The following is a 23,066-nucleotide window of genomic DNA, read 5'->3' as shown; positions in this document are numbered from 1 at the left end:
TTTAACCCTTTAAAAACCTATCCAAGCCCAGTTCAATAGGAATCAAGAAGAGTCTTGCTGCAGTCCAAGACTGTGCAGGAAAGATTGCTCATCACATGGTTATAGTGAAAGGAGCTCGGCTTTTCAGCTAAGCTGCCGGTTATCATCCAGCTGGACAATGCGTCAAAACATATTTAAGAAATATTTTTATTGTATTCTATGTAAAACCTATCAGGAATAAAAAAAAAAAAAAAAAAAAAAAGGAAGCCAGATACTGCGCCAAAAACTATACATGGTACACCGCACTAATTTATATATATACATATACACACACACACACACACACACACACACACACACACACACACATATACACACATATACACACACACACACACATATACACACACACACACACACACATATACACACACACACACATATACACACACACACACACACACACACACACACACACACACACACAGTGCCCTTAATAAACAGGTACTTCCATTTATTAGGAGCATATTGCACTTTGGCAGCTGTAGCCGCTCACTGTTACTTCTCTCTCCCTCGTGAACACAGAACTGCCTAATGCCTGCTGGCTTTGGCAAGTTTCTATCCACAGAGAACCTACTTGCTGCCTCTCCCCCCTGCGTTCAGCTAGGCGAAAGGTTGCCTTGGTGAACACCTACTTGTGACACTAGTGTAAGCCAATGATAGATACTTGTGCTTACCTATCAAATGTGTATCTTCAGCACGATCAAAATAATATGAAAAGGAATAAAAGAAGAGAACAGCCACTTCCGTAGCACGATTCACTTTGCCCTTAAGCATTTCTCCTACTCTTCTATAGCATGATTCATATACAGAAGTTACTGCAGAAGGAGAAAAAAAAAAAAAAAACAATCATGGTACAGTGAAAGTACCTTCAACTTGTAATAAGATAAATATAAGAGCGATTTCCCCAACATGCACTACAGTAATGAAAGCTTCTTCCGCCCCCCCCCCCCCCCCCCCCGGCTGGAGAGTACAATGTATCGGCACGAGGGATTGCCCTGTCTGTATTGATGGGGGAATAATGCCAAAATTAGTTTCCTGCAACCCAACACAGGCATGACAGTAAACTAATAGTCCATATCATACACTTGGAAAGAATTAGGTTGGTTCACACTTACCACCCTTCTCTCCTTCCACTTTATAAGCGATTCCAGCATGTTCAAATTCTGTCATATAGCCAGGTGTCACACAGGGAGTCACCAGCTCTTCTCCAGACTGCACTGAGGGAAAAAAGGCACAGGGACTTGAAATTACACATTGTATCTGTAAGATTATATTAAAAAATGTAGGGATCTTATTTCAGAAGAACAGCTGCAGGAACTCTGCAACGCTCCAAACTGAACCACAACAAACAGTGGGTATGAGGGGCAATAAATACCAGGAGTGCATTACGTGTGAAGTTCAGAGGTGGTCCATGTTCAGAGTGCAGTTTCATGGGGGCCCTCTGCATTATGTACAGGGTTCAGGGGTACGCTATTTACAGAGTGCAGGGTTCAGGGGTGCCTTCTGTGCTTACAAGCAACAGCGGTGAACAAGAAGCAGAGGGTGAGAGTTAGGGGTCAAAAAACAAACCCTGGGTGCGAGGGGCCACATGAAATGACCAGGCAGGCCAGATTTGGCCTGCGGGCCTTAAGTTTGACACACACGCTTTATAATACTAGTTGAACCCATCAGTTCACACATCTACTTTTTAGCTTTGTTTTTGGGATGGCAAAACTGCCTTTTCAAGATTTTTTTTTGGTATAAGGTCCATAATAGTCCAGAAGCAAGTATCAGGGAAGAAATAGGCGAGTCTCTCAGGGCTGCCACCAGGGAGACCAGAAGCAAGTTCCAGTAAAACTAGGAAAAACAAGGAAAAGGGCGCCTCTGAGTGTATATCAAACAATTTATTATAAAAACAATATCCACTCACATGGAAAGAAGTGAATTTGGGTGCATCTCTGGGCTGAGGAGGTGGGACTACAGGTCACAGGGAGTCGGCTTCTGACCTGGAGGATGCAGCACATCAGATCCCAGGGAGGAAAAGGTGGAACTATAGGTCACAGCAAGTCCTCTTCTAGCTAACAAAGTGCGGCACATCAAAACCCAGAGAGGGCGAGGTGGGATCACAGAAAGTCCCTAAAACCTAAAAACTTTTTAGGTTTCCGTCTTCTCTTTATTGCATAAGAGAGCCATACTGAATGTACACCGAGCTGTGCATGAGCAAGTCAGCGTGCATGCCCGACACAATCCGGCTGTGCCAAAATGACTGACCCCCTGTGCACAACATAATCAAAAGGATAAGAACCCAGCACCTAGAGCAGGGATATGCAATTAGCGGACCTCCAGATGTTGCAAAACTACAAGTCCCATCATGCCTCTGGGTGTCATGCTTGTGTCTGTCAGAGTCTTGCTATGCCTCATGGGACTTGTAGTTCTGCAACGGCTGGAGGTCCGCTATTTGCATATCCCTGACCTAGAGGAAAGAGGACCGTGGCTAGCGAATGATGGAACCTTCCCACTGCTTTAAGATATCAGCACCATACCCATCTCCTGTCTAACATGTATCAGTCTTCATGCGAGTAAGACTGTCACCAAAGTGGTAGTGGTGTAATAGAACGAATAACCTAAAACATCAAGCCAAGCGTGACTAATCCTTGAGACCTGAACTCATTAAGCAAAATGGAACAGGTTATAGTCTTGAGTTTGCAATTCACAAGACCTTATACAAACATTTAATACTTACAGGGTATGCCTTCTTTTCCTCCCATGATTTCCAGTCTGGCCGACATCAAGCCAAGTCCCAAGTAGCTGTGTAATATGTATAAATGGAAACGTTACTTTACAATCCACAGTTCACATTACCAACTCCCAAGTGATCCAAGTATAGTCCAATTAGATTTCTAGATGGACTTAAAGGTGTTGTAAAGGAAACATTTTTTTTCTCATAATAAGCATCCTTTACCTGCAGACATTCCTCTTTTTACTTCCTGATTGTTCGTTTTTGCTCAGAAGTTGCTCTATTTCTTCTCTGTTCTGTTCACTTCCTGCTTGTCTGATTTTACTGACCACCGTGACGGGAGGCTTTACTGCGGTGGTCAGTGATGTGCTCACCCCCCTCATGGGAACTACATCTGTGTGGCAGGACGCTCTCTACGTGTTAGAGACTTCAAAGAGGTGTGAATTACTGGGCGTGCCGCAATGCATACTGGGAAATGTAGTTCTTACATGAACGAACCAGGAAGTGAATGAGAAAACAGAAACTAGAATGCCGGAGGTGACATAGATGAAGGAATTTAATAGGTATTTACTCGTTTTTTAACAGAATCATTACACTATTTTGTCTGTCTATCTTGCAGACATAAATTTTAGGCAAAACATTTTTTTCCTTTACAACTCCTTTAATCTTCAGACTTGATAGACCTTAAATTGTGAATTACTCAACTATGAACACACTATGAAAACATTTCCATGCCATTACTTTGTTTTTGGTCCTGCTTAGGAACAAGTTTGGCATCCTTTAATACAAAAAAAAATAAAAATAAAAAAAAGGCTGCGACAACCTAGAAAAAATTAAAAAACTAAAACATTTAGCTGGAGAAGACTTTACATTACTCAATACGGTCACTCTGAATACTCGTCATCTCAGCATACATTTACACATTTCTAAAAACAAATTGTTATTTAGGTACTTTAAATTGTAAAGCGGAGTTCTTCAGCCTGGGGGGGGAATTTTTTTTTTTTTTTTTTTTTTAAAGGTCAGCAGCTACAAATACTGTAGCTGCTGACTTTTAATAAAAAGGACACCTACTTGACCCTGGCTTGGAACTCCGCTTTAACAGATTTCAGCTGAGAACTACTGACAGCACAGGAATCCAATTAGGACAACCAACAAAAACAAGCATCATACTGCAATGAATTCAGGACTGGGTGGAGCAATTGCATCCACTGATATCAATGAGTAGGTTCCTAAACCCAATTTTATATGACCATATGGAATATATTATAGAATTTAAAACCTGTTTCTCTTGACCAAAACAGCCAAACAATCAAATGATCTTTTAATGCTATAATCTGCATTAGAAAATAAATAAATCGGAAACTAGTTTTACTTTACATTTTTAATTATCTTTAGTAAAGATGTGGATCATAACTCACCTGTGTGAATAGAGGTGATATGTGCGGTTAAACAGCTGAAAGTTGGTGATAAATCCTGGTGGTGCATTAGGGAAAGTCATCTGTTTAAAAAAAGGATCAAGACCGACCACATTAAAAAAAAAAATTATATAAACACCAGGTACACAAATCAAACGGCGGGGAGAATAAAAAAAACAAAAAAAAAAAAAAAAAAAACACAAATAAAAAATAAAGAAATAAAAACCATATACTGTACACTATGCAAATGTGTTTTTTTTGGCAACTGAAAGCTTGGATTTGGCTGTTCGATAAGGGATAAGCTACTGCTGCGACAACAACATACTTTCAGCATAGGAGAAAATGGAATGCTTTCAGTAAAGTGAATAAATCTGTAGCTCCACATGCTAGCTAGGCAAGTGGATGGGGACAAGCCACAACTACGAGTCGAACAATTATCTTGTGGCTAGTTCCCGCAATCCAAAATTGCCATTCACCAATAAAAAATAAAAAAATAAACCACAACAGGCATCCAGTGGCAGCTGTATCGCTACCGGAACACCTTCAATCCCTCCTTTTGTCACGCTCTGTAAAGCGATCCACTGCGTTTTGTAAGCCGATTCCCTAGTGTGAAAAGAGCCTTTCAGTTACGCACATACCTGTGAAGAGACAAAATACTCCTCTCATCCTCCCACCCATGCCAGTGTTACAAAGAACTGGTCTTCCAAAAACGGTTGGCATATGGACACTTCTGGTCATTCTCCTAGATCCCCCACAGCAGGAGGAACCAGTAGGAGCTTTGGGGGATCTAGAAGATAAACACCCCAGAAAGTCTCCATCTCCCAATGGACTTTGATAGACCATTGATAGATAGGCGCAGCCATCAATAGAGAGAAGTATTCAATACTGTGATCCCACCTCACCCCCTCTGGATTTTCATGTGCTGCACTTTATCAGCTATAAGAGGACTTGCTGTGACCTATAGTTCCACCTTATCCTCCCTGGGATCTAATGTGCTGTATCCTCCAAGTCAGAAGCGGACTCACTGGGACCTGTAGTCCCACCTCCTCAGCCCAGAGATGCACCCAAATTCAACTTTACTTCTTTCCATGTAAGTGAATATTGTTTTTATAATACATTTTTTATGATATACATACACTCAAGAGGCACCTTTTTCCTTGTTTTACCCAAGAAAATGACAGTTCCTCTTCACACTATTGCCCGCTCTAGTCATTAATGACCCATTCACTTAGATATACATGAAACAATGAGGAAAAGTCCTATCTGTGAAGGGCTGAGACAGTACCTGTTCCTCCGGCTAGCTTGGCCCTTCTCCTAGCCTAAATTCGGCTTCTTTTGAGCAATGCCGACTTGGAAAAAGGCACATGCCACTTCCAGCGACAATGCAAGACCTGCCAAGTCTCCAGACCACTGGCAACACAACATTGGATATCCATGAGGATCTAAAATAGTAAGGCATTTGGTGATTTTTGTCATTTGGAACATTGGAGTCTGCATACAGACACTTATGGTCATTCTCCTAGATCCCCCACAGCAATCCCCACTGTAGGAGGAACCAGTAAGAGCTTTGGGGGATCTAGAAGATAAACACCCCAGAAAGTCTCCATCTCCCAATGGACTTTGAGAGACCTGTTCTCTGCAACGCAAAGCAGCTGATGGGCACAGCCATTAATGGAGAGAAGTATTCAATCTCTTTTTAATAAAAGGAACGCACTTTGCTAAAAAAAAAAAGGTAAATGATTGGACAGGATCTCTACCATGTAAAAGTATATTATTTACCTTACATTTTTTATTTTAGTCCTGATCATATTAAAGGGGTTGTAAAGGTTGTATTGGGGTTGTAAAGGACGCCCACTAACACAAAGCTCCTTTCTCTATCTGCAGCGTAGAGAGCGTCCTTACTCTCCTGTAGTCCAAAGGAAGGGGGCGAGCACGACACTCCGCACCAGGGAGAAAGCCTTACATTACTGTGTGGAGTTACAGATAGAAGAACAGGAAGTGAGGATTTCTCAGAAGAAATAAGGACATTTAAAAGTAAAATCGAAGGATGAGGTAAGTGGAGGAGGACTGCACTAAGGTAAAGGAAGCTATTTAGGAAAAAAAATATTGTACCTTTACAACCCCTTTAACCACTTAACGCCAATATATGTCGGCAGAACAGCACGGCTGGGCACAATCACGTACCTGTACGTGATTGTTAAATGCCCAGCCGTGGGTCGCCCGCGACCCGGTCCGAAGCTCCGTGACCGCGGCACCCGATCGCCGCCGGAGTCCCGCGATCGGTCACAGGAGCTGAAGAACGAGGAGAGGTGTGTGTAAACAGACCTTCCCCGCTCTTCACAGTGGCGCTGTCATTGATCGTCTGTTCCCTGATATAGGGAAAGGCGATCAATGACGTCACATGTCCAGCCTTGCCCCCTACAGTTAGAAACACATATGAGGTCACACTTAACCCCTTCAGCGCCCCCTAGTGGTTAACTCCCAAACTGCAATTGTCATTTTCACAGTAAACAATGCATTTTTATAGCACTTTTTGCTGTGAAAATGACAATGGTCCCAAAAATGTGTCAAAATTATCCGATGTAAATATTGCATTTTTTTCAAAATTGTCGCTCTATTTTTGTTTATAGCACAAAAAATTAAAAACCGCAGAGGTGATCAAATATCACCAAAAGAAAGCTCTATTTGTGGGGAAAAAAGGACGCCAATTTTGTTTGGGAGCCACGTCGCACAATTGTCAGTTAAGGCGAAGCAGTACCGAATTGCAAAAAGGGGCCTAGTCCTTTACCTGCATATTGGTCCGGGTCTTAAGTGGTTAAAGAGCGAAAGTACAAATCCACCATACAATCTATTTAAGCCTTGTCATTCCAAAGAAAATAAATAAATTCACATTGTACAAATTGCACTATGAAAAGAAATCCTGGCAATCCACTATATCAGCATTCTGCATTTGTGGGACGCCTTGTAATGACAATATGTAGCAAAACTTGGCCTCCGAAAGGAGGAACAGATGGCGCAGAAGAGAAAAAAAAAAAAAACACAAGCACGTTTTACACAGTTTTGCTCCTTCTGCTATCTGGTAGCAGACAACTGGCTTACTTTAAAGTGTATACCCCTAGATCAGTGGTTCTCACCCTTCCTAGTGCCGTGACCCCTTGATAAAATTTCCCAGGTTGTGGGGACCCCCAACAATAAAATTATTTTCATAGCGTGGGTTGTCAGCACCCAAGGCAAGACGGGTAATTTGCGCCCCTAACCCATGAACATTTTGAGCTCCCAAGGTTCCTTTCTACTTGTACAATATTAAAACCCCTTTGTGGGGTCTCGTAGCAGTGACACCTTTGCCGAAATCAGGAGATTGGGTCTCCTCCAGCCCCTCCCACTTCACATTCCTCACTAGTCAGCTGACTAGTCTCTGCCCCCAAGCCATGCCGTGAACTGAATGGGCGGCTGCAAAGAGGCTGAGTGGACGGCCGTGGGGTTCCAGGAACAGCCCTGCTGGGCAGCCTCAAAAAGGGTGAGAGTGCAGTGTGGGCTTCTGGAACAGCCCAGGAATCGGTGACCCCTGGCAAATCGTCTTTTGACCCCCGAGGGGGTCCCGACCCCCAGGTTGAGAACCACTGCCCTAGATGAATCTTCGTAAGGAGCAAAATGCAATAAAGGGTTATATCTGGCAGAGCCAGATTTTGATCTCTCAGTAAAACTTACTAGTGCAAGGATATGAAGCGCAGTGTCATATTTTAGTAAAGTATTAGTAAGACATCCGTTTGTCTACTGCAAGCTTCTGCACAGCCGGGGAGATGCCCTGGAACCACACTAGTGCCAAACTAAATCAAAGTGCATCTAAATCTAAAAACAAGATTTGATTTTCCAAGTCCTTAAATGTGGTGGCTGCGTTCGTTTTCATTTTTCAATCTTTTTTTCATTTATGGTTACCTGGCAATTCTGCAAATAGCACATTTTGTATCTCTGGGTGGCACTCACTTGAAGAAGTAACACAAGCCTATCAGACACAACATTCCAAAAAAGCCTGCCTTGTCATCTAGATCTTACACACTGCACAGCAGTGTATGCTAAAGGGAACTCAGACTGAAGTGGGACACAGGAGCCCCCCCCCCCCAGTACACTCGGAGCAGATGGAAAACAGCTGGGGGAAACCCATGAAAAACATCATGGACTAGAAGAGTGAATGGGCGTGGCAGGGAGGTTTGAGAAAGAAGCCATGGGCTTTGAAACATGTTACCATGCCCCCGCCATGTCTATTCACTCATCCAGTCCATGTTTCTCATGGAATTCCCAGATGTTTTCCGCCTGCTCCGAGTGTGCTTGGGGGCTTCCTTCTACATCATGCGAGTGCCCATTTGGCTATTTTTTATTTATATAAAGAGTTTCTTATACCACACTTACATCAGCGCTCTGCTTTAGTTTTATGTGTTGTCATTTGAAGGTTCTCCCAGAGCTCTCAGAGGAGCAGCGGTGAAAATGTTTAATGAAGGAAGTCAGTTTAACATTTTCCCCCAGCTGTGAGCAGAAGCATGTATACATATGCAATTCTGCATTTCCACCTGCAGGGGGCATGCCCCCGGACTCCTGGTGGGCCGCTTTTGCTTTGACGATTCACCAGTTGATTGCTGGTAAAACACAGACAACTGAGATATGCCTATGTAAACAAGGCTCATCTCAGTTCTGACAGGAGGGGGAAGGGATGAGCCTGTGTCTCTGCAAAGCAGACACTAGGATTGGTCTCTTCCCCTAGTAAAAGAATCACGCTGTGTACACAAAAAACACTAGCTAGGCACACAGTTAACCCTTTGATCGCCCTTGATGTTAACCCTTTTCCAGCCAGGTCATTAGTACAGTAAAAAATGCATATTTGTAGTACTGATCATCATTAGTGTCACTGTTCCCACAAAGTGTAAAAAGTGTTAGTGTCCGATATTCTACTGCAATACCGCTATAAGTCACTGATGGCCGTCATTACTAGTATTAAAAAAAATATAAATAAATCCATAACTATATACACCATAATGTAGAGGCTAGAAGAATGGACAGCCGCACTTTCAAAAAACCCGTAGGTTGTCTATTTTAAAATAGGTGGAAAATGCACTACAAAATACAGCAAAAAGTGGAGAGAACATCCTACGCGTTTCACACTATAATCCGTGCTTAGTTACGTATTCTTCTACCTATTTTTTTTATTTATTTATTTAACACAATCGCAATAAGCGTTTATCGATTGGTTCGCACAAAATTTATAGCGTTTACAAAAAATAGGAGATAGTTTTATTGCATTTTTATTCATTTTTTTTTTTACTACCAATGGCGGCGATCAGCGATTTTTTTTGTGACTGCGACATTATGGCGGACACATCGGACAATTTTGACACATTTTTGGGACCATTGTCATTTTCACAGCAAAAAATGCTATAAAAATGCATTGTTTATTGTGAAAATTACAATTGCAGATTAGGAGTTAACCACTAGGGGGCGCTGAAGGGGTTATGTGTGACGTCATATGTTTTTCTAACTGTAGGGGGGCGGGGCTGGACATGTGACGTCATTGATCGCGTTTCCCTATATTAGGGAACACACGATCAATGAAGCTGCCACTGTGAAGAACGGAGAAGCTGTGTTTACACACAGCTCTCCCCGTTCTTCAGCTCCGTGGACCGATCGTGGGACTCCAGCGGCGTTCGGGTCCGCGGTCACGGAGCTTCGAACCGGGCACTTAAAGAGGACGTACAGGTACGTGCTTGTGCCCAGCCGTGCCATTCTGCTGACGTATATCTGCAGGAGGCAGTCCTTAAGTGGTTAAACGGCGTTAACCCCCGTCCCATTTAGGGTTTCCGTTAGAGATTTTTTAGGTACCGTAGTTTGTCGCCATTCCACAGTTGCGAGCAATTGTAAAGCGTGACATGTTTGGCATCTATTTACTCGGCATAACATCATCTTTCACATTATACAAAAAAAATTGGGCTAACTTTACTTTTTCATTTTTTATTAATTCATGCAAGTAAATTTTTCCCAAAAAGTTGCGTTTAAAAACACTGCTGCACAAATACCATGTGACATAAAATATTGCAACAATCGCCATTTTATTCTCTAAATTCTCTGCTAAATTATATATATATATATGTTTGGGGGTTCTGAGTAATTTTCGACCAAAAAAATGCGGATTTTAACATTCGGTAGTGGTTAACATTCGGTAAAATGTGACATCCTGTACAAGTAATACCTTATCATATGGATAGAAGGTGATTTGTGTTGATCCGCCACCAAGATCCAGCATTCCAGCTAGTTTAGCAGATGGATTTGTTAAACTCCCTGTTAACACAACAATGTCACACAGAGTTAATATAAAATGCACATGACGGCAGCCCTTTCTACACAGTAAGTAACTAGACTGGAACATTAGCTCAACAAAGCCTAAAGATTTAAATTGAAGGTCTAAGTCTTTCTGGGAAATTGGAAATATTTTTAGAAGGTTACACTGATCTACAGACTCCTAGTTAGGCTACCTATACACAGTAAAGCTGGCCATTAAGGATGAGCTCCAGCGTGTTCACTTGGTTACACGTGCAGAGCCCGCCAGGAAGTCTGCACGGCGCTGCGCTAATCACAGGCAGGGAGACATTTCCCGATGCTCGGCTGCAGAGATCGGGAAATGTCTCCCTGGCTGTGATTAGCGCAGTGCAGACTTCCTGGTGGGCTCTGCACGTGTACCATGCGAACATGCTGGAGCTCATCCATACTGGCCATTAGCAAATCAAGATTCGGCCAATTAAGCAGGGACTGATCAAATGTCGATCAGTGTGTGGCCATCCCTTATCAACTTTTTATGCGCTGTAGCCAAATTGGATCTAGATGGATTGAAATTCGATCAATTCAGCAGGGACCGAATCAATGGGTGTCATCCCGTTTGACAGTGTCGGAACACTTGTCGATCAGCGGCTGCAGCTGACGATCAGTGTATTTATGACAGTGCTGGATCCCGCTGTCATATTGGGGGGTGGTAGGAGAGGAATCCGATTACGCTATTCGCTCTTTTTTTGTTTTGTTCAGTCAGCTTAAGATTTCTACACTGCATAAGTAGAGGAACCAAAAAAGTATATGTTAAGTAAATAATTGATGTGCAGAAAATGAACTCTGATGGTATGAAACTTAAACAACAGTACAATGGTAATTGCAGTGAAAGTGAAACAAAAACCATAAACAACAGTCCCAATAGTGATTAGGTATGTGCAAAACCACTACACTAAGTCACGTGTCCAGTGACGTAACGCGTGGGGGAGGAGCTATGAACTGGAATGACGGATTACATATCCGAATGAGGAGAACATCCATCCTGAGCGGCTTGTTGTTGCCGGTTGAGTCCGGGTGATTTGTGAGTGTGCCCATATCAGAAGCCTGTCACATATTTGCCAATGATGGTTACTGTATTGCGCAATAAGGTTTTTCTGCTTGCTTTGCATAAGCTGTGTCAGCGTGGATGATCTTATACCTGCCAGTGGGACAGCCAACTGAAAACAGGGAGGCGCATCCCACTCAAGTCATCCCAATCAGCCTTTTTCCCTATATAGGGAGTGTAGTGGTTTTGCACATACCTAATCACTATTGGGACTGTTGTTTATGGTTTTGTTTCACTTTCACTGCAATTACCATTGTACTGTTTAAGTTTCACACCATCAGAGTTAATTTTCTGCGCATTAATTATTCACTTAACATATATACTTTTTTGGTTGATTCACCTTTTATATGCAGGGATTATTATTTGGTTATTTTTTTGGTGTCATATATTTGATTATTTAGTAGCGCTGTAGTACATTATTTTATAAGTAGAGGAACGTCCTCTTTCAGCTACTGTATTCTGACAATCGATGCTCCTGTGGATGTCGGAAAACTCACAAAGTGACTGCATATGATTGGCTGCAGTCACTGCTTGGCTAGGGGGGGGGGGGGGGGGTTTGGTTGGAAAAAGAATGCTTTGAATGTAATTGATCATACCTGTTAAAAAGTTTACTGTAATCCAAGCGAAAATGCCTAAACACAAAGAGAAAAAAAATATTCAGTCAGGCGTTTGGTCAAGTCAGAGACCTAAACTGTAGCAATTTAACGTACATCACTAGACAAAACAATTCATTCATCCAAATTTGACAGTTGTACATGAATGTAACCATTTACCTTCATCGGTGCCATTCATGATTGAAACACTGTCTTTTCCAACGAGGAAAGGAGATGAACTAAAGATATCTCTTACCTAAGCAGGAAAAAAAAGAAAGAATCAACAAGCATAAATGCCCATCAGTACTTGTGGCTCAATATGACACTGTCACAGGGGACATATAGGGCTGCCATTGCTGGTCTCAAAGAAAATGCTACCTGCCTGGCTGTGTGATTTAAAGTGACACTAAACTCATTTGATTAAATAAAAGCAATATATCTAAATAGAACTAGAATGTGCCTTCGATCTCTCGTTTCATCTCTGAAATGCAAGATTTTTTTCTGCCATCAGACTTTCTCTTGAGTGGCTAAGTTTGTTTACCATGTCTCCCTTGTGCCTGTGAACGTAACCACCCTTTCCTGCTGGACTCCGAGATGGACTACACATCTACCTTCAGACACGTTATACGATCCACTCAATTTTTAGGGTGGAACATGCAACGTTCCTACTGCTGCCATTCCCTGACCCACCACCTCTAGTGACAGCAAACCAGGGATCTTTTCTCGTTTCCCCCCGAACTTGCCATCGCAATTTAAAAAAAAATTCTGCGAATGCATGAACTACAAGTACCAAGAACCTTTGCACCTGTCGGCTTGTAGTTCTCGATAAACCACCACGGCGCTGTAAAACTCGGTCTGTTAGTGTGAAACTGCCTGCCAGTACGATGTACAAGCAGACAGCTTACACAGACAGTCTGCAGGAGTCCTGCGTTGCACCCCTGATTTGCTGATCGTGGGTGCAATGCTTTGTAGGCTCCTAATAAAAAATTAATGCACTTATTTTACCTGCAAAAAAAAAAAAATATGTGCATTTTTTTTTTTTTTAACAAAAGGTGAGGTGAACTTATCTTTTAAGCTCTGAGAATTATAGTAGGCAGAGCATGTGCTCAGAAATAACAGCAGTGCACACTCTGAACCAGTGAGGCGCATCATTGGAGGATAGGGAGCGTCCGCAGGATAATAAAAAAATGAGGGTGAGGGGGGGAATTGTGCTGTAAATCATTTCCTTTTCTGCATCAAACACAAAGAATCAGCACAACAGCCAGGAGCTGGCATGCTCAAATGGTAATGGCAGCCTCTATGCATCTTCTTTAATCATGCCATAAGCCTCTTCCATAAAGCAGCAAATCATCTCCTATTTACATGAAAGCAGTCTTTGTACTGAAATTGTATTGAAAGGTGAGCCCAGAGACCAGCTTTCTAAGCACCCCCCATCTTTCTATTGCTTTGTATGGCACAGAACACATTCTAGAAAATACAAGTAGCAGTCATTTCCACTCTTCTCAGTACAACAGAAATGCAAGATCCCATGTGGGGAAATGTTCAAAATTAGTATCAGATCCTTACCCCAGCTGTATCACATGGTGGAGGGATTATAATGGTTTGGATCCATTTTAATGGGCTGCACTACTCGCAAGAAACAGAGAAAGAAATACTTGATTTTTTCCCCCCAAAATCGCAACGCACCAAGCTGCATGGTGCTGCAGGAACATACGAAAATGTGCCACGGTTACCGATATGATATTCGGACCTCTGCTGGAAGAAAATTTTACTAACCGGACCTTGTGAATTTTAATTCAATACCCCTATAGTAGGGTGTCAGGGTGCTGCTCAGCCACCTACAGTTTGAGGTTGGATTCACACTGCAGACGGATGCGGCTCACAGCAGGGGTCCAGTGCGTCCCTGTTCTCCGAATCAGGGCTGAATCTTTGCCTGAATTTGGCGCTAAAAAGCAGAGCCAAAAGATGCACAGGACTCCTGTGCCGCCCTGGAAGTATGTGAACAGTCTCCATTGAGAGCGGGTCACACTCTCCTGTCATGCGAATTGGATGCGTGAAAAGCCACATCCAATTCGCACTAGTGTGAACCCAGCCTGATATAGAGACAAAACAGATATCCTTTAACCACTTCCCGCCCAATAGTAAATTGACGTCCGGGAAGTGGTTGTTATCCTGACTGGACGTCTATTGACGTCCAGCAGGATAACATGCCGGCGCGCTCCCGTGGGGGCACAGTATGGCGATCAGTGATGCGGGGTGTCAGTCTGACACCCTGCATCTCTGATCTCGGTAAAGAGCCTCCGGTGGCTCTTCAATCACTTTGAACGGCTCTTCCTCACTCGCGTCTGACAGATGCGATTGTTTATCAGCGTAGCCCCCCCATGTATGCCCACACTGGACCACTAGGGAAGCCACCAGGACCACCAGGGAAGGGGGCAACATGTGGATGGCCAGGTATGTACACCATGGCCATCCACATGTTAAAAAATATTCACAATAGATGCCAATCAGTGCCCACAAATGGGCACTGACTGGCAACATGGGCACTGACTGGCAAAAATATAAAACAAGTGATGCCCAGCAATGCCACCTCTCAGTGCCCATCAGCGCCGCCCATCAGTGCCCATCAGCGCCGCCCATCAGTGCCCATCAGCACCACCTCATTGGTGCTCCTCAGTGCCCATCAGTGCAGCCACATCGGTGCCGGTAATTGAAGAAGAAAACACTTATTTTTTTAACAGAAAAAAAATAAAAACGTTATTTTTTTCAAAATTGTCTGTCTTTTAGTTGTTGCGCAAAAAATAAAAATCGCAGAGGTGATCAAATACCACCAAAAGAAAGCTCTATTTGTGGGAACAAAAGGACAAAAAAAATGTTTGGGTACAGTGTAGCATGACCGTGCAATTGTCATTTAAATTGCGACAGTGCTGAAAGCTGAAAATTGCCTTGGGCAGGAAGGTGCGGAAGTGCCTGGTATTGAAGTGGTTAATGAATCACTTGATCATCGACTTCTGCCCTGTGAACCATTTGTTTGTTCTTGAATACTTTTGCAGCTAAAGGAGCTGTTTTAGGTGATTTTAATCTGGTATCCCTGGAAGTAGCAGCTTTTTCTTTGATTTAAAGTTTAATATGAGTTGACAGGGTAATGCTAAAAGACAATTAACCAAAACCCATGATTAAATCAACTAAATAGATTAAACAAAGTCTATTCCCACCCTGTGTGCCTAGAGTAATGGATTTTATTGATCCAATAAATAAAGCTCACTGATGGGTTCAGATGGTGCAAACACCCCAGTGTACCGAGTACTTAATCGCTGTAAGCATCGCCAGCTTGCTTTATACAACATAGCCGAGAACCAAATTAAAGGGTGGGATTCCCTTACATACTACACTATATCTCTGCCTTTTCCAGTGGGCATGTTTCCAAGTGCAGTCACAGTTTCATCTTCCTTTTATTTACTGAGCTGAGTGTATCAAGGCTTGTGTGTACAGGAAAATGCAGCATGCATTCAGGTTGCATGCTTTAGAGTACCATTTACAGTTGCATCTGACTTACTTCTGGCCTGCATCAAGCTGCTTTTGCATTGCCATTGAACAGAAAGAAATAAAAACATTATAAATGCACACGAAAGCCTGTAAAATCCTATATAATTGAAAGGTCCAGACAAGTGGGGATAAATAGGATTTTTGTACTCACCCTAAAATCGATTTCTCTGAGTTAATGGACGGACACAGCAGCCTTTGACCTTAGGGTTATATCCGCTTCCTTCCAGGAGAGTTAGGCAGAAAAAAAGCACTTTAGGTGTTAACACTTTCCTCAGTGCCGCTCCTCCCAGGGGGCGTGGTTCCCCAAGTATAACCCACACCCTGCTCTAGCAGCCTCAGTTCGTAACAAACAGTACAAACAAAAAGGAGGGGTGGGTGCTGTGTCCGTCCATTAACTCAGAGAAATGGATTTTACGGTGAGTACAAAAATCCTATTTTCTCTTCCGTTCATGGACGGACACAGCCGCCTTTGACCTTAGGGACGTCCCCAAGCAGTGTCAAAAAATTAGAGGGATGGGAAAACACAGCAAACCAGGTTACACCCCAAACAAAACCGGAGTTACTCAACGGAGGAACTCCAACCTTAAACTGCCGCCTGTAACACCTTGCGGCATCAGAAGATGCACTCACATCCACCTTGTAAAACTTTGAAAAAAAGTGTGGACCGATGACCAGGTCGCTGCCTTACACACCTGTAACACAGAGGCTTGATGCCGGAAAGACCAAGAGGCACCAATCGCCCTGGTCGAATGCGCCGTAACCCGAAAGGGAGGCGCCTGCACCTTCAGAGCATAGGCCTGAATCACAACCTGTCGGATACACCTAGAAATGGTGGCCGACGAGACCGCCAGGCCTCTTTCAGGACCAGCCACCGACACAAACAGTGAGCCTGACTTCCGGAACAGAGCCGTAGCAGACAAGTACACTCGTAGGGCCCGAACCACATCCAGGGAATGCAAACTGGCCTCCTTCTGTTTTTTTGGCTGAGGACATAAGGATGGAACAACAATGTCCTCATTAATGTGAAAAGCCGAAAACGACCTTTGGGAGAAAAGACGGCTGAGGCTGCAGCACCACCTTATCCCTATGGATGACCAAGTAGGGAGCCTTGCAAGACAAGGCCGCCAGTTCAGACACCCGTCTGATCGAGATAATTGCTACCAGAAAAACCACCTTTTGTGACAGAGTCAACAAGGGGATCTTCCAAATGTCCTCAACGGGAGCATCCCGAAGCACCGAAAGGACTAAATACAAGTCCCATGGGGGTAGTGGATGGCGCACCGGAGGGGCCACATGCCGGACCCCCCGTACAAACGTACGCACCAAAGAGTGCGACGCCAAGGGTCGCTGAAAGCCAACAGCCAGAGCCGAAATCTGACTCTTAACCGTACTTAAGGAGAGAGCCTGATCCACTCCCCGCTGTAAAAACAGCAGAATCCTAGACACCGCGTATGTACGAGGGTGCCATTTCATCTCTTCACACAGAGATGTAGGCCTTCCATGTACGATGGTAAATCCTACGTGAAGTAGACTTCCCTGCACGCAGCATGGTAGAGACCACCGAGCCCAAAAGGCCTCGGTCTTTCAGTTCCTGGCTCACAACAGCCACGCCATCAAAGCCAGTGACTGTAAAGCAGGGTGGAAGATCGGACCCTGCGACAGAAGATCTTCTCTCAGGGGTAGACGCCAGATGCACCAGGTCCGTGGACCAGGAGCGGCACGGCCAATCTGGGGCGATCAGGATTGTTGGAATTCCTCCGGCTTCCACTCTGCGCAGCAAGCGAGGAAGAAGCTTCAGAGGAGGGAAGGCGTAGATTAGGCGATAGCGACCCCAAGGTGCCACCAACGCATCTGATGCGTCCGCCCACGGGTCACTTGACCTGGCCACGAACCGTGGCACCTTCCGATTGAGACGGGACGCTAGAAGGTCCACGTCTGGAGCACAGACTCAAACACCTCCGGGTGGAGTGACCACTCTCCTTGGTCCAGTGTTTGGCGACTTAGGTAGTCGGCGTGCCAATTCTGTACACCCGGAATGTACATGGCCGACAGAGCCGGAACGGACCTCTCGGCCCACCGAAGGATGTGCGCGACCTCCATCGCTGCAGCTAAACTCCGTGTGTCCCCCTGATGATTGACGTACGCCACTATCGTGGCGTTGTCGGACTGGAACCTGACCGGTCGACCCTGCAGATCCAGGGACCACCTGGCAAGGCACAGCTTGATTGCTCGGAGCTTCAGTATATTGATTGGCAGACGGGACTCCTCCTGAGTCCAGTGCCCCTGGGCAGACTGGGTGGCCCAAACGCCCCCCCCCAAACAGAGAGGCTGGCATCCGTCGTGACCATGGTCCAGTGGCACGGCAGAAACGACTTCCCGGTCTGAAGCACCGGAGACGCCAGCTACCACACCAGGGAAGACTTGACCAGTTGACTCAACTGAATCTGGTAAGCCAGAGATGACAGGACCTTGTCCCAAGTGACAGAATTTCCTTCTGTAGCACCCGGGTGTGGAATTGGGCATACGGATCCGCCTCGCAAGAGGCCACCATCAGACCCAGAACCCTCATGCAGAATCGAAGAGATGACCACTTCTGGGTCGACAACTGCTGCACTGCAGATGGCAGAGTCTGAAGTTTCTCCGTTGGGAGAAAAACTCTCGCCTCTGTGGAATTTAGGACGAGTCCCAGGTATTCCAGTCTCAGACGGAACTAACACTGACTTCTGGATATTCAGAAGCCAGCCGAACTCCTGGAGAGTCTGACACGTGATAGACACGTCCTCTAATTCTGAGCCTGAAGAAGCTCGCAGGAGAAGGTCGTCCAGACATCCCATGATAGCGATCCCCAGTATCGGGGCAAGCACCTTGGTGAAAACCTGTAGTGCCGATGCCAAGCCGAACGGGAGGGCCACAAACTGAAAAACTTTGTGGAGTGTCCAAACCATACATAGCAATTGCTCCAAACATGGAATACAGGGAAATACTCTAGCGGTGCTGGGCGGTTTTGCGGAACCCAAAAGGGACCGGCAAATCCGGTGCCCCCGCCATCCTCAAATTTATGAGCATCACCGCAGAAATAAGACAAATCCCGTATCATGTACTGACCCTGGCAGAGTCATCCTCACAGTCCGTGTGGGTTAAGCCTGCATCGTCTGACATGAACAACCAGATCTGTGTCAGAGATATCCCCAGAAGCAGGCTCAGGGAGGGGGCGCTTTTGTACCCCCCTTCTGGGCACTAGCTGCTTCACCGACATTGCCTCAACAGATGTGGCAGGGGGATTAAAGTATAATTCAGGCATTGCTAGGGCAGAAACAGGTCCATGTTGCCCCACTGCTGTGTACTGCAAGGCAGAACACCCCACCGGTCACCTCCTGGCTGTAAAAATAGAAGGTGAAGCCACCCAGGGACTCGCCACCCCACCCGGTTGCAGAGAGAGCTGAAAACCCTAGGTGCGCTCTGATGTGCTGGCTGTGCTGCGTCTGTCACCTCCGGGAGCATTCGCGGAGGCCAAGACATTTCCAAGATGGCCGCCGTCTGAGGTAAAAATCACCAGCGGGCTACAGGAAAATGGCCGCCAAGCTATGTAAACCGCGACCACTGCAAAATGGCGGCCGTGGTGCAGTTTAAATTCCACAGTGATGCACCAAACACCTCACACTACACAGCAGCATACAGCAGCACCCCCCAGAGTAAAAAAAACAGCCCCCACTATACACACAGGCCCCGGTGGTAATAAAGAGACCCCAGAAGGCCCCCCCTCACAGCCGCTACCCAAAATGGGGAAGGAGGGAGAGGAAATAAGGGAGAGAGGAAAGCAGGGTGAACCCTCAGTCGACCTCCCAGGGGAAAACACCAGCCATACCACCTTACCTGAGCAAGGGGTCACTACTTACCCGTCCTGCGACCACCAGCTGGAGGTATCTCAGACAGAACCAACGTCCACTAACGGCATGGCTGTCGGCCAGACACACTGTGACAAAGCCATAGAGACCAGTCATATGTGTGTCCTGGAACATGAAGTTCCCCGGCCGCCCCTGAAGCAATGGGGCCTGTCGTGGACGACCCAAAGCTGAGCTGAGGGCCGGCACACGCTCGATGGCCGAACATGGGGGGACTACAAGAGTCAAGACCCAGCCTGTCACCCAGTCGGCTGTTGATAGAAGAATCACAGGATTCAAAAATGCAGGAACAAAACAATAAAAAGCGAAAAAAAATCTCCAGAGTACAGGACTCTAGAGGGCCTGTCCTCTGACGTTAGGCAGAGAAAAACGGAGGCTGCTAGAGCAGGGTGTGGGTTATACCTGGGGAACCACGCCCCCTGGGAGGAGCTGCACTGAGGAAAGTGTTGTTAACACTTAAAGTGCTTTTTTTCTGCCTAACTCTCCTGGAAGCAAGTGGATATAACCCTAAGGTCAAAGGCTGCTGTGTCCGTTCATGAACGGAAGAGAAATGGTTACAGCACATTACATGACGACATGGTGAGCAGGAGGAGTCTGCTGTCAACTTCCAACTTTTTTTTTTTTTTTTAAATAACATAATATACTTTCCTGCTTTGTGCAATGGTTTTGCTCAGAGCAGCCCCCAATCCCCTTGTTTTGGGGTCCCCAACCAGGGCTCTAGGCCTCTCTTCATCGAGTTCCCCCACGGAAAGCCGCTTTCCATGGGGGCACCTGCACGGTTCGCTCCAGAGTCCCGTGTCCATTGATACAGATAGCGGGACTTGCCACCTCCCGCGTCACAGCTTTTGATTTAAAGCAGCGGAAGCCAATGGCTCCTGCTATCAATCTGTCCAATGAGGAGAGAGACAGTATCTGGAGTCGCTCTGCCTCAAGTAAGAAAAAAAAGGGAGGGGGTGGGGGGTCTGGGGGGAGCTGCAGCACAGAAGGTTTTTCACCTAATGCATAGCATGCATTAAGAAAACCCTTAAGGCTTTACAACCACTTTAAGGCTCAACAGCTTGGGATCCGCGCTATAGTCAAATGATGGCTACAGCGCGGATCCGAAAATCCAAGTGGACGTCAATTGACGTCCGCCCCTTTGCGCGTAAACATATGAGATCATCGTCTCATTGCCGTTTTACACAGAGACAGCGTCCTGTCTCTGGAGAGGAGACCGATCTGTGTCCCTTGTACATAGGGACATAGATCGGTCACCCCCCCCAGTCACCCCCCTCCCCCTACAGTTAGAACACAATGCAGGGAATACACAATGCAAGGAATACATTGAACCTCTTCCTCACCCCCTAGTGTTAACCCCTTCAATGCCAGTCACATTTATACTGTAAATTAGTGCATATTTATAGCACTGATCACAGTATAAATGTAAATGGCGCCAAAAATGTGTCAAAAGTGTCCGCCATAACGTCGCAGTCCCAATAAAAAAAAAAAACAATTATATATATATATATATATATATATATATATATATATAAATAAAATAATTCTGTCCCCCATTTTGTAGGCGCTATAACTTTTGCGCAAACCAGTCGCTTATTGCGATTTTTTTTATTTTTTACCAAAAATATGTAGAAGAATACGTACCGGCCTAAACTGAGAAAAAATAAGTTTTATTTAAAAAATTGGGGTATTTATTATAGCAACAAGTAAAAAATATTGTATTTTTTTCAAAATTGTCGCTCTTTTTTGTTTATAGCGCAAAAAATAAAAAACCGCACAGGCGATCAAATACCACCAAAAGAAAGCTCTATTTGTGGGGAAAAAAGGACGTCAATTTTGTTTGGGAGCCACGTCGCACGACGCAGTTAAAGCGACGCAGTGCCGAAAGCTGAAATTTCACCTGGGCAGGAGGGGGGTATATGTGCCCAGTAAGCAAGTGGTTAATAAGATGTTAAACAGAAACATTAAAACAAAACATCTGCAGATCTAAGTTCATCCCTTTGATCTGTAGATGAATAAACAGTAGGATAAAAAAATGAAAATGTTTATTTTTATCCTTCTGCATTAGCTGCTGAGCAATATTGTTGATAAACATTGCCCGCTTGCTTAAAATTTTATTTTGACAGCTCCAAATTTGCTGTGACTTTGTTTATACTTCAGCTGTCAAAAGGGAAATCCAACTGACTGCTGAATGAGTCATCGGTTGTTAAGGAAGTGGTGGCCCTGCTCCTTAGCCGGTAATTGCATGTGTATATATATATATATATATATATATATATATATATATATATATATATATATATATATATATATATATATATATATACATATATACATATATACATATACATATACACACACACACACACACACACACACACACACACACACACACACATTTTAGCTGTCAGTGGGGGAATCAAACTGACAGTTAAAGGTTTTTTTTTATGTCACATTGTAGAGAATAAGATTTGCTATCATCTGTGCCCAGTCTTGCCACACAGAGTTAATCCAGCGCTGAGCAATCCTCTATTTATTGTTCAGTGAAATAAAACAGACTTCCAGATAAAACCAAAGTCCTTGCTTTGAGTGACAGGTTATTTACATATCTCGTGCACTAGCTTGCAGACATGCACAGCTTCTGTAGACAGTGCACAATTCACATCACCCTCCCCTCCCCCCTGGCTGGCCGTGGGCGTGTAGTGGTGGGCGGGGGAGTCCGCTGACTTCACGACTCCGCCCCCCGAAAAATGAAATGCCCACAGATTCTGCAACATTGCGGGGCTCCAGCAGGTAAGGGGGGGGGGGGGGACTTTTTGAATAACAGGGTACATACATTCGGCATGTATTGCATTATAGAGTAGAAATGTGCTAATGCTATAAATTTGCTGTCAGTGGGTTTACATCCACTTTAAAAGAACGGAGCCTGAAAGTATCGGTTTTAGGTAGTGGAACATTTGCACAAGTACCAATGCTTAGTATCGCCACTGATACTGGTACACTGCTACTGGTATGGGTGCAACCCTAGCTGTAAACAATGAGTGCACACATACACAGAAGACACAAAGCAGTTACCGTATCCAGCAGCTTCTGTGCCTTCTCCCCTGGTAAGAGACGTAACCCCGCTGTGGCTTTCAAGACAAGTGATGTGGTTCTCCTGAGGTCATTTGGTATTTCTGACACTGCAATATCCAACAGCTCCTTTATTCCTACAGCGCACTGAAAAAGGTAAAGAAACAAACAGTGTAAATAAAGTACACACCTTTCCACAGGTATGAACATATAGGTTGGTACAGCGACATGAGAAACCAATGATTTATACCAAGGGTCTCCAAACTATGGCCCTCCAGTTGTTCAGGAACTACAACTCCCATCATGCCTAGTCATGTTTGTTGGAGTCAGAGTCACGTTGGATTGGATTTAAATCATAATTTTTAATGAGCAACT

The 23,066-nt window shown here is 44.7% G+C and overlaps 1 protein-coding gene across 1 annotated transcript in view; it reads right to left on the bottom strand.

Annotated features, from left to right (window-relative positions):
- ENTPD6 (ectonucleoside triphosphate diphosphohydrolase 6) overlaps positions 1–23,066 on the bottom strand; it is a 66,393-nt gene that overhangs the window by 11,814 nt on the left and 31,513 nt on the right. Inside the window, exons 4-11 of the mRNA XM_040351019.1 lie at positions 22,695–22,838; positions 12,355–12,430; positions 12,178–12,213; positions 10,409–10,497; positions 4,177–4,256; positions 2,765–2,829; positions 1,158–1,259; positions 717–857 (exon numbers count right to left, since the gene is read on the bottom strand). Coding sequence (XP_040206953.1) covers positions 717–857; positions 1,158–1,259; positions 2,765–2,829; positions 4,177–4,256; positions 10,409–10,497; positions 12,178–12,213; positions 12,355–12,430; positions 22,695–22,838 — 733 coding nt within the window. The remainder of the gene's footprint in view (positions 1–716; positions 858–1,157; positions 1,260–2,764; positions 2,830–4,176; positions 4,257–10,408; positions 10,498–12,177; positions 12,214–12,354; positions 12,431–22,694; positions 22,839–23,066) is intronic.

Source organism: Rana temporaria, chromosome 4, assembly GCF_905171775.1.
Source record: "Rana temporaria chromosome 4, aRanTem1.1, whole genome shotgun sequence".
Taxonomy (NCBI): domain Eukaryota; kingdom Metazoa; phylum Chordata; class Amphibia; order Anura; family Ranidae; genus Rana; species Rana temporaria.
This window is presented reverse-complemented; position numbering and strand designations above follow the sequence as displayed.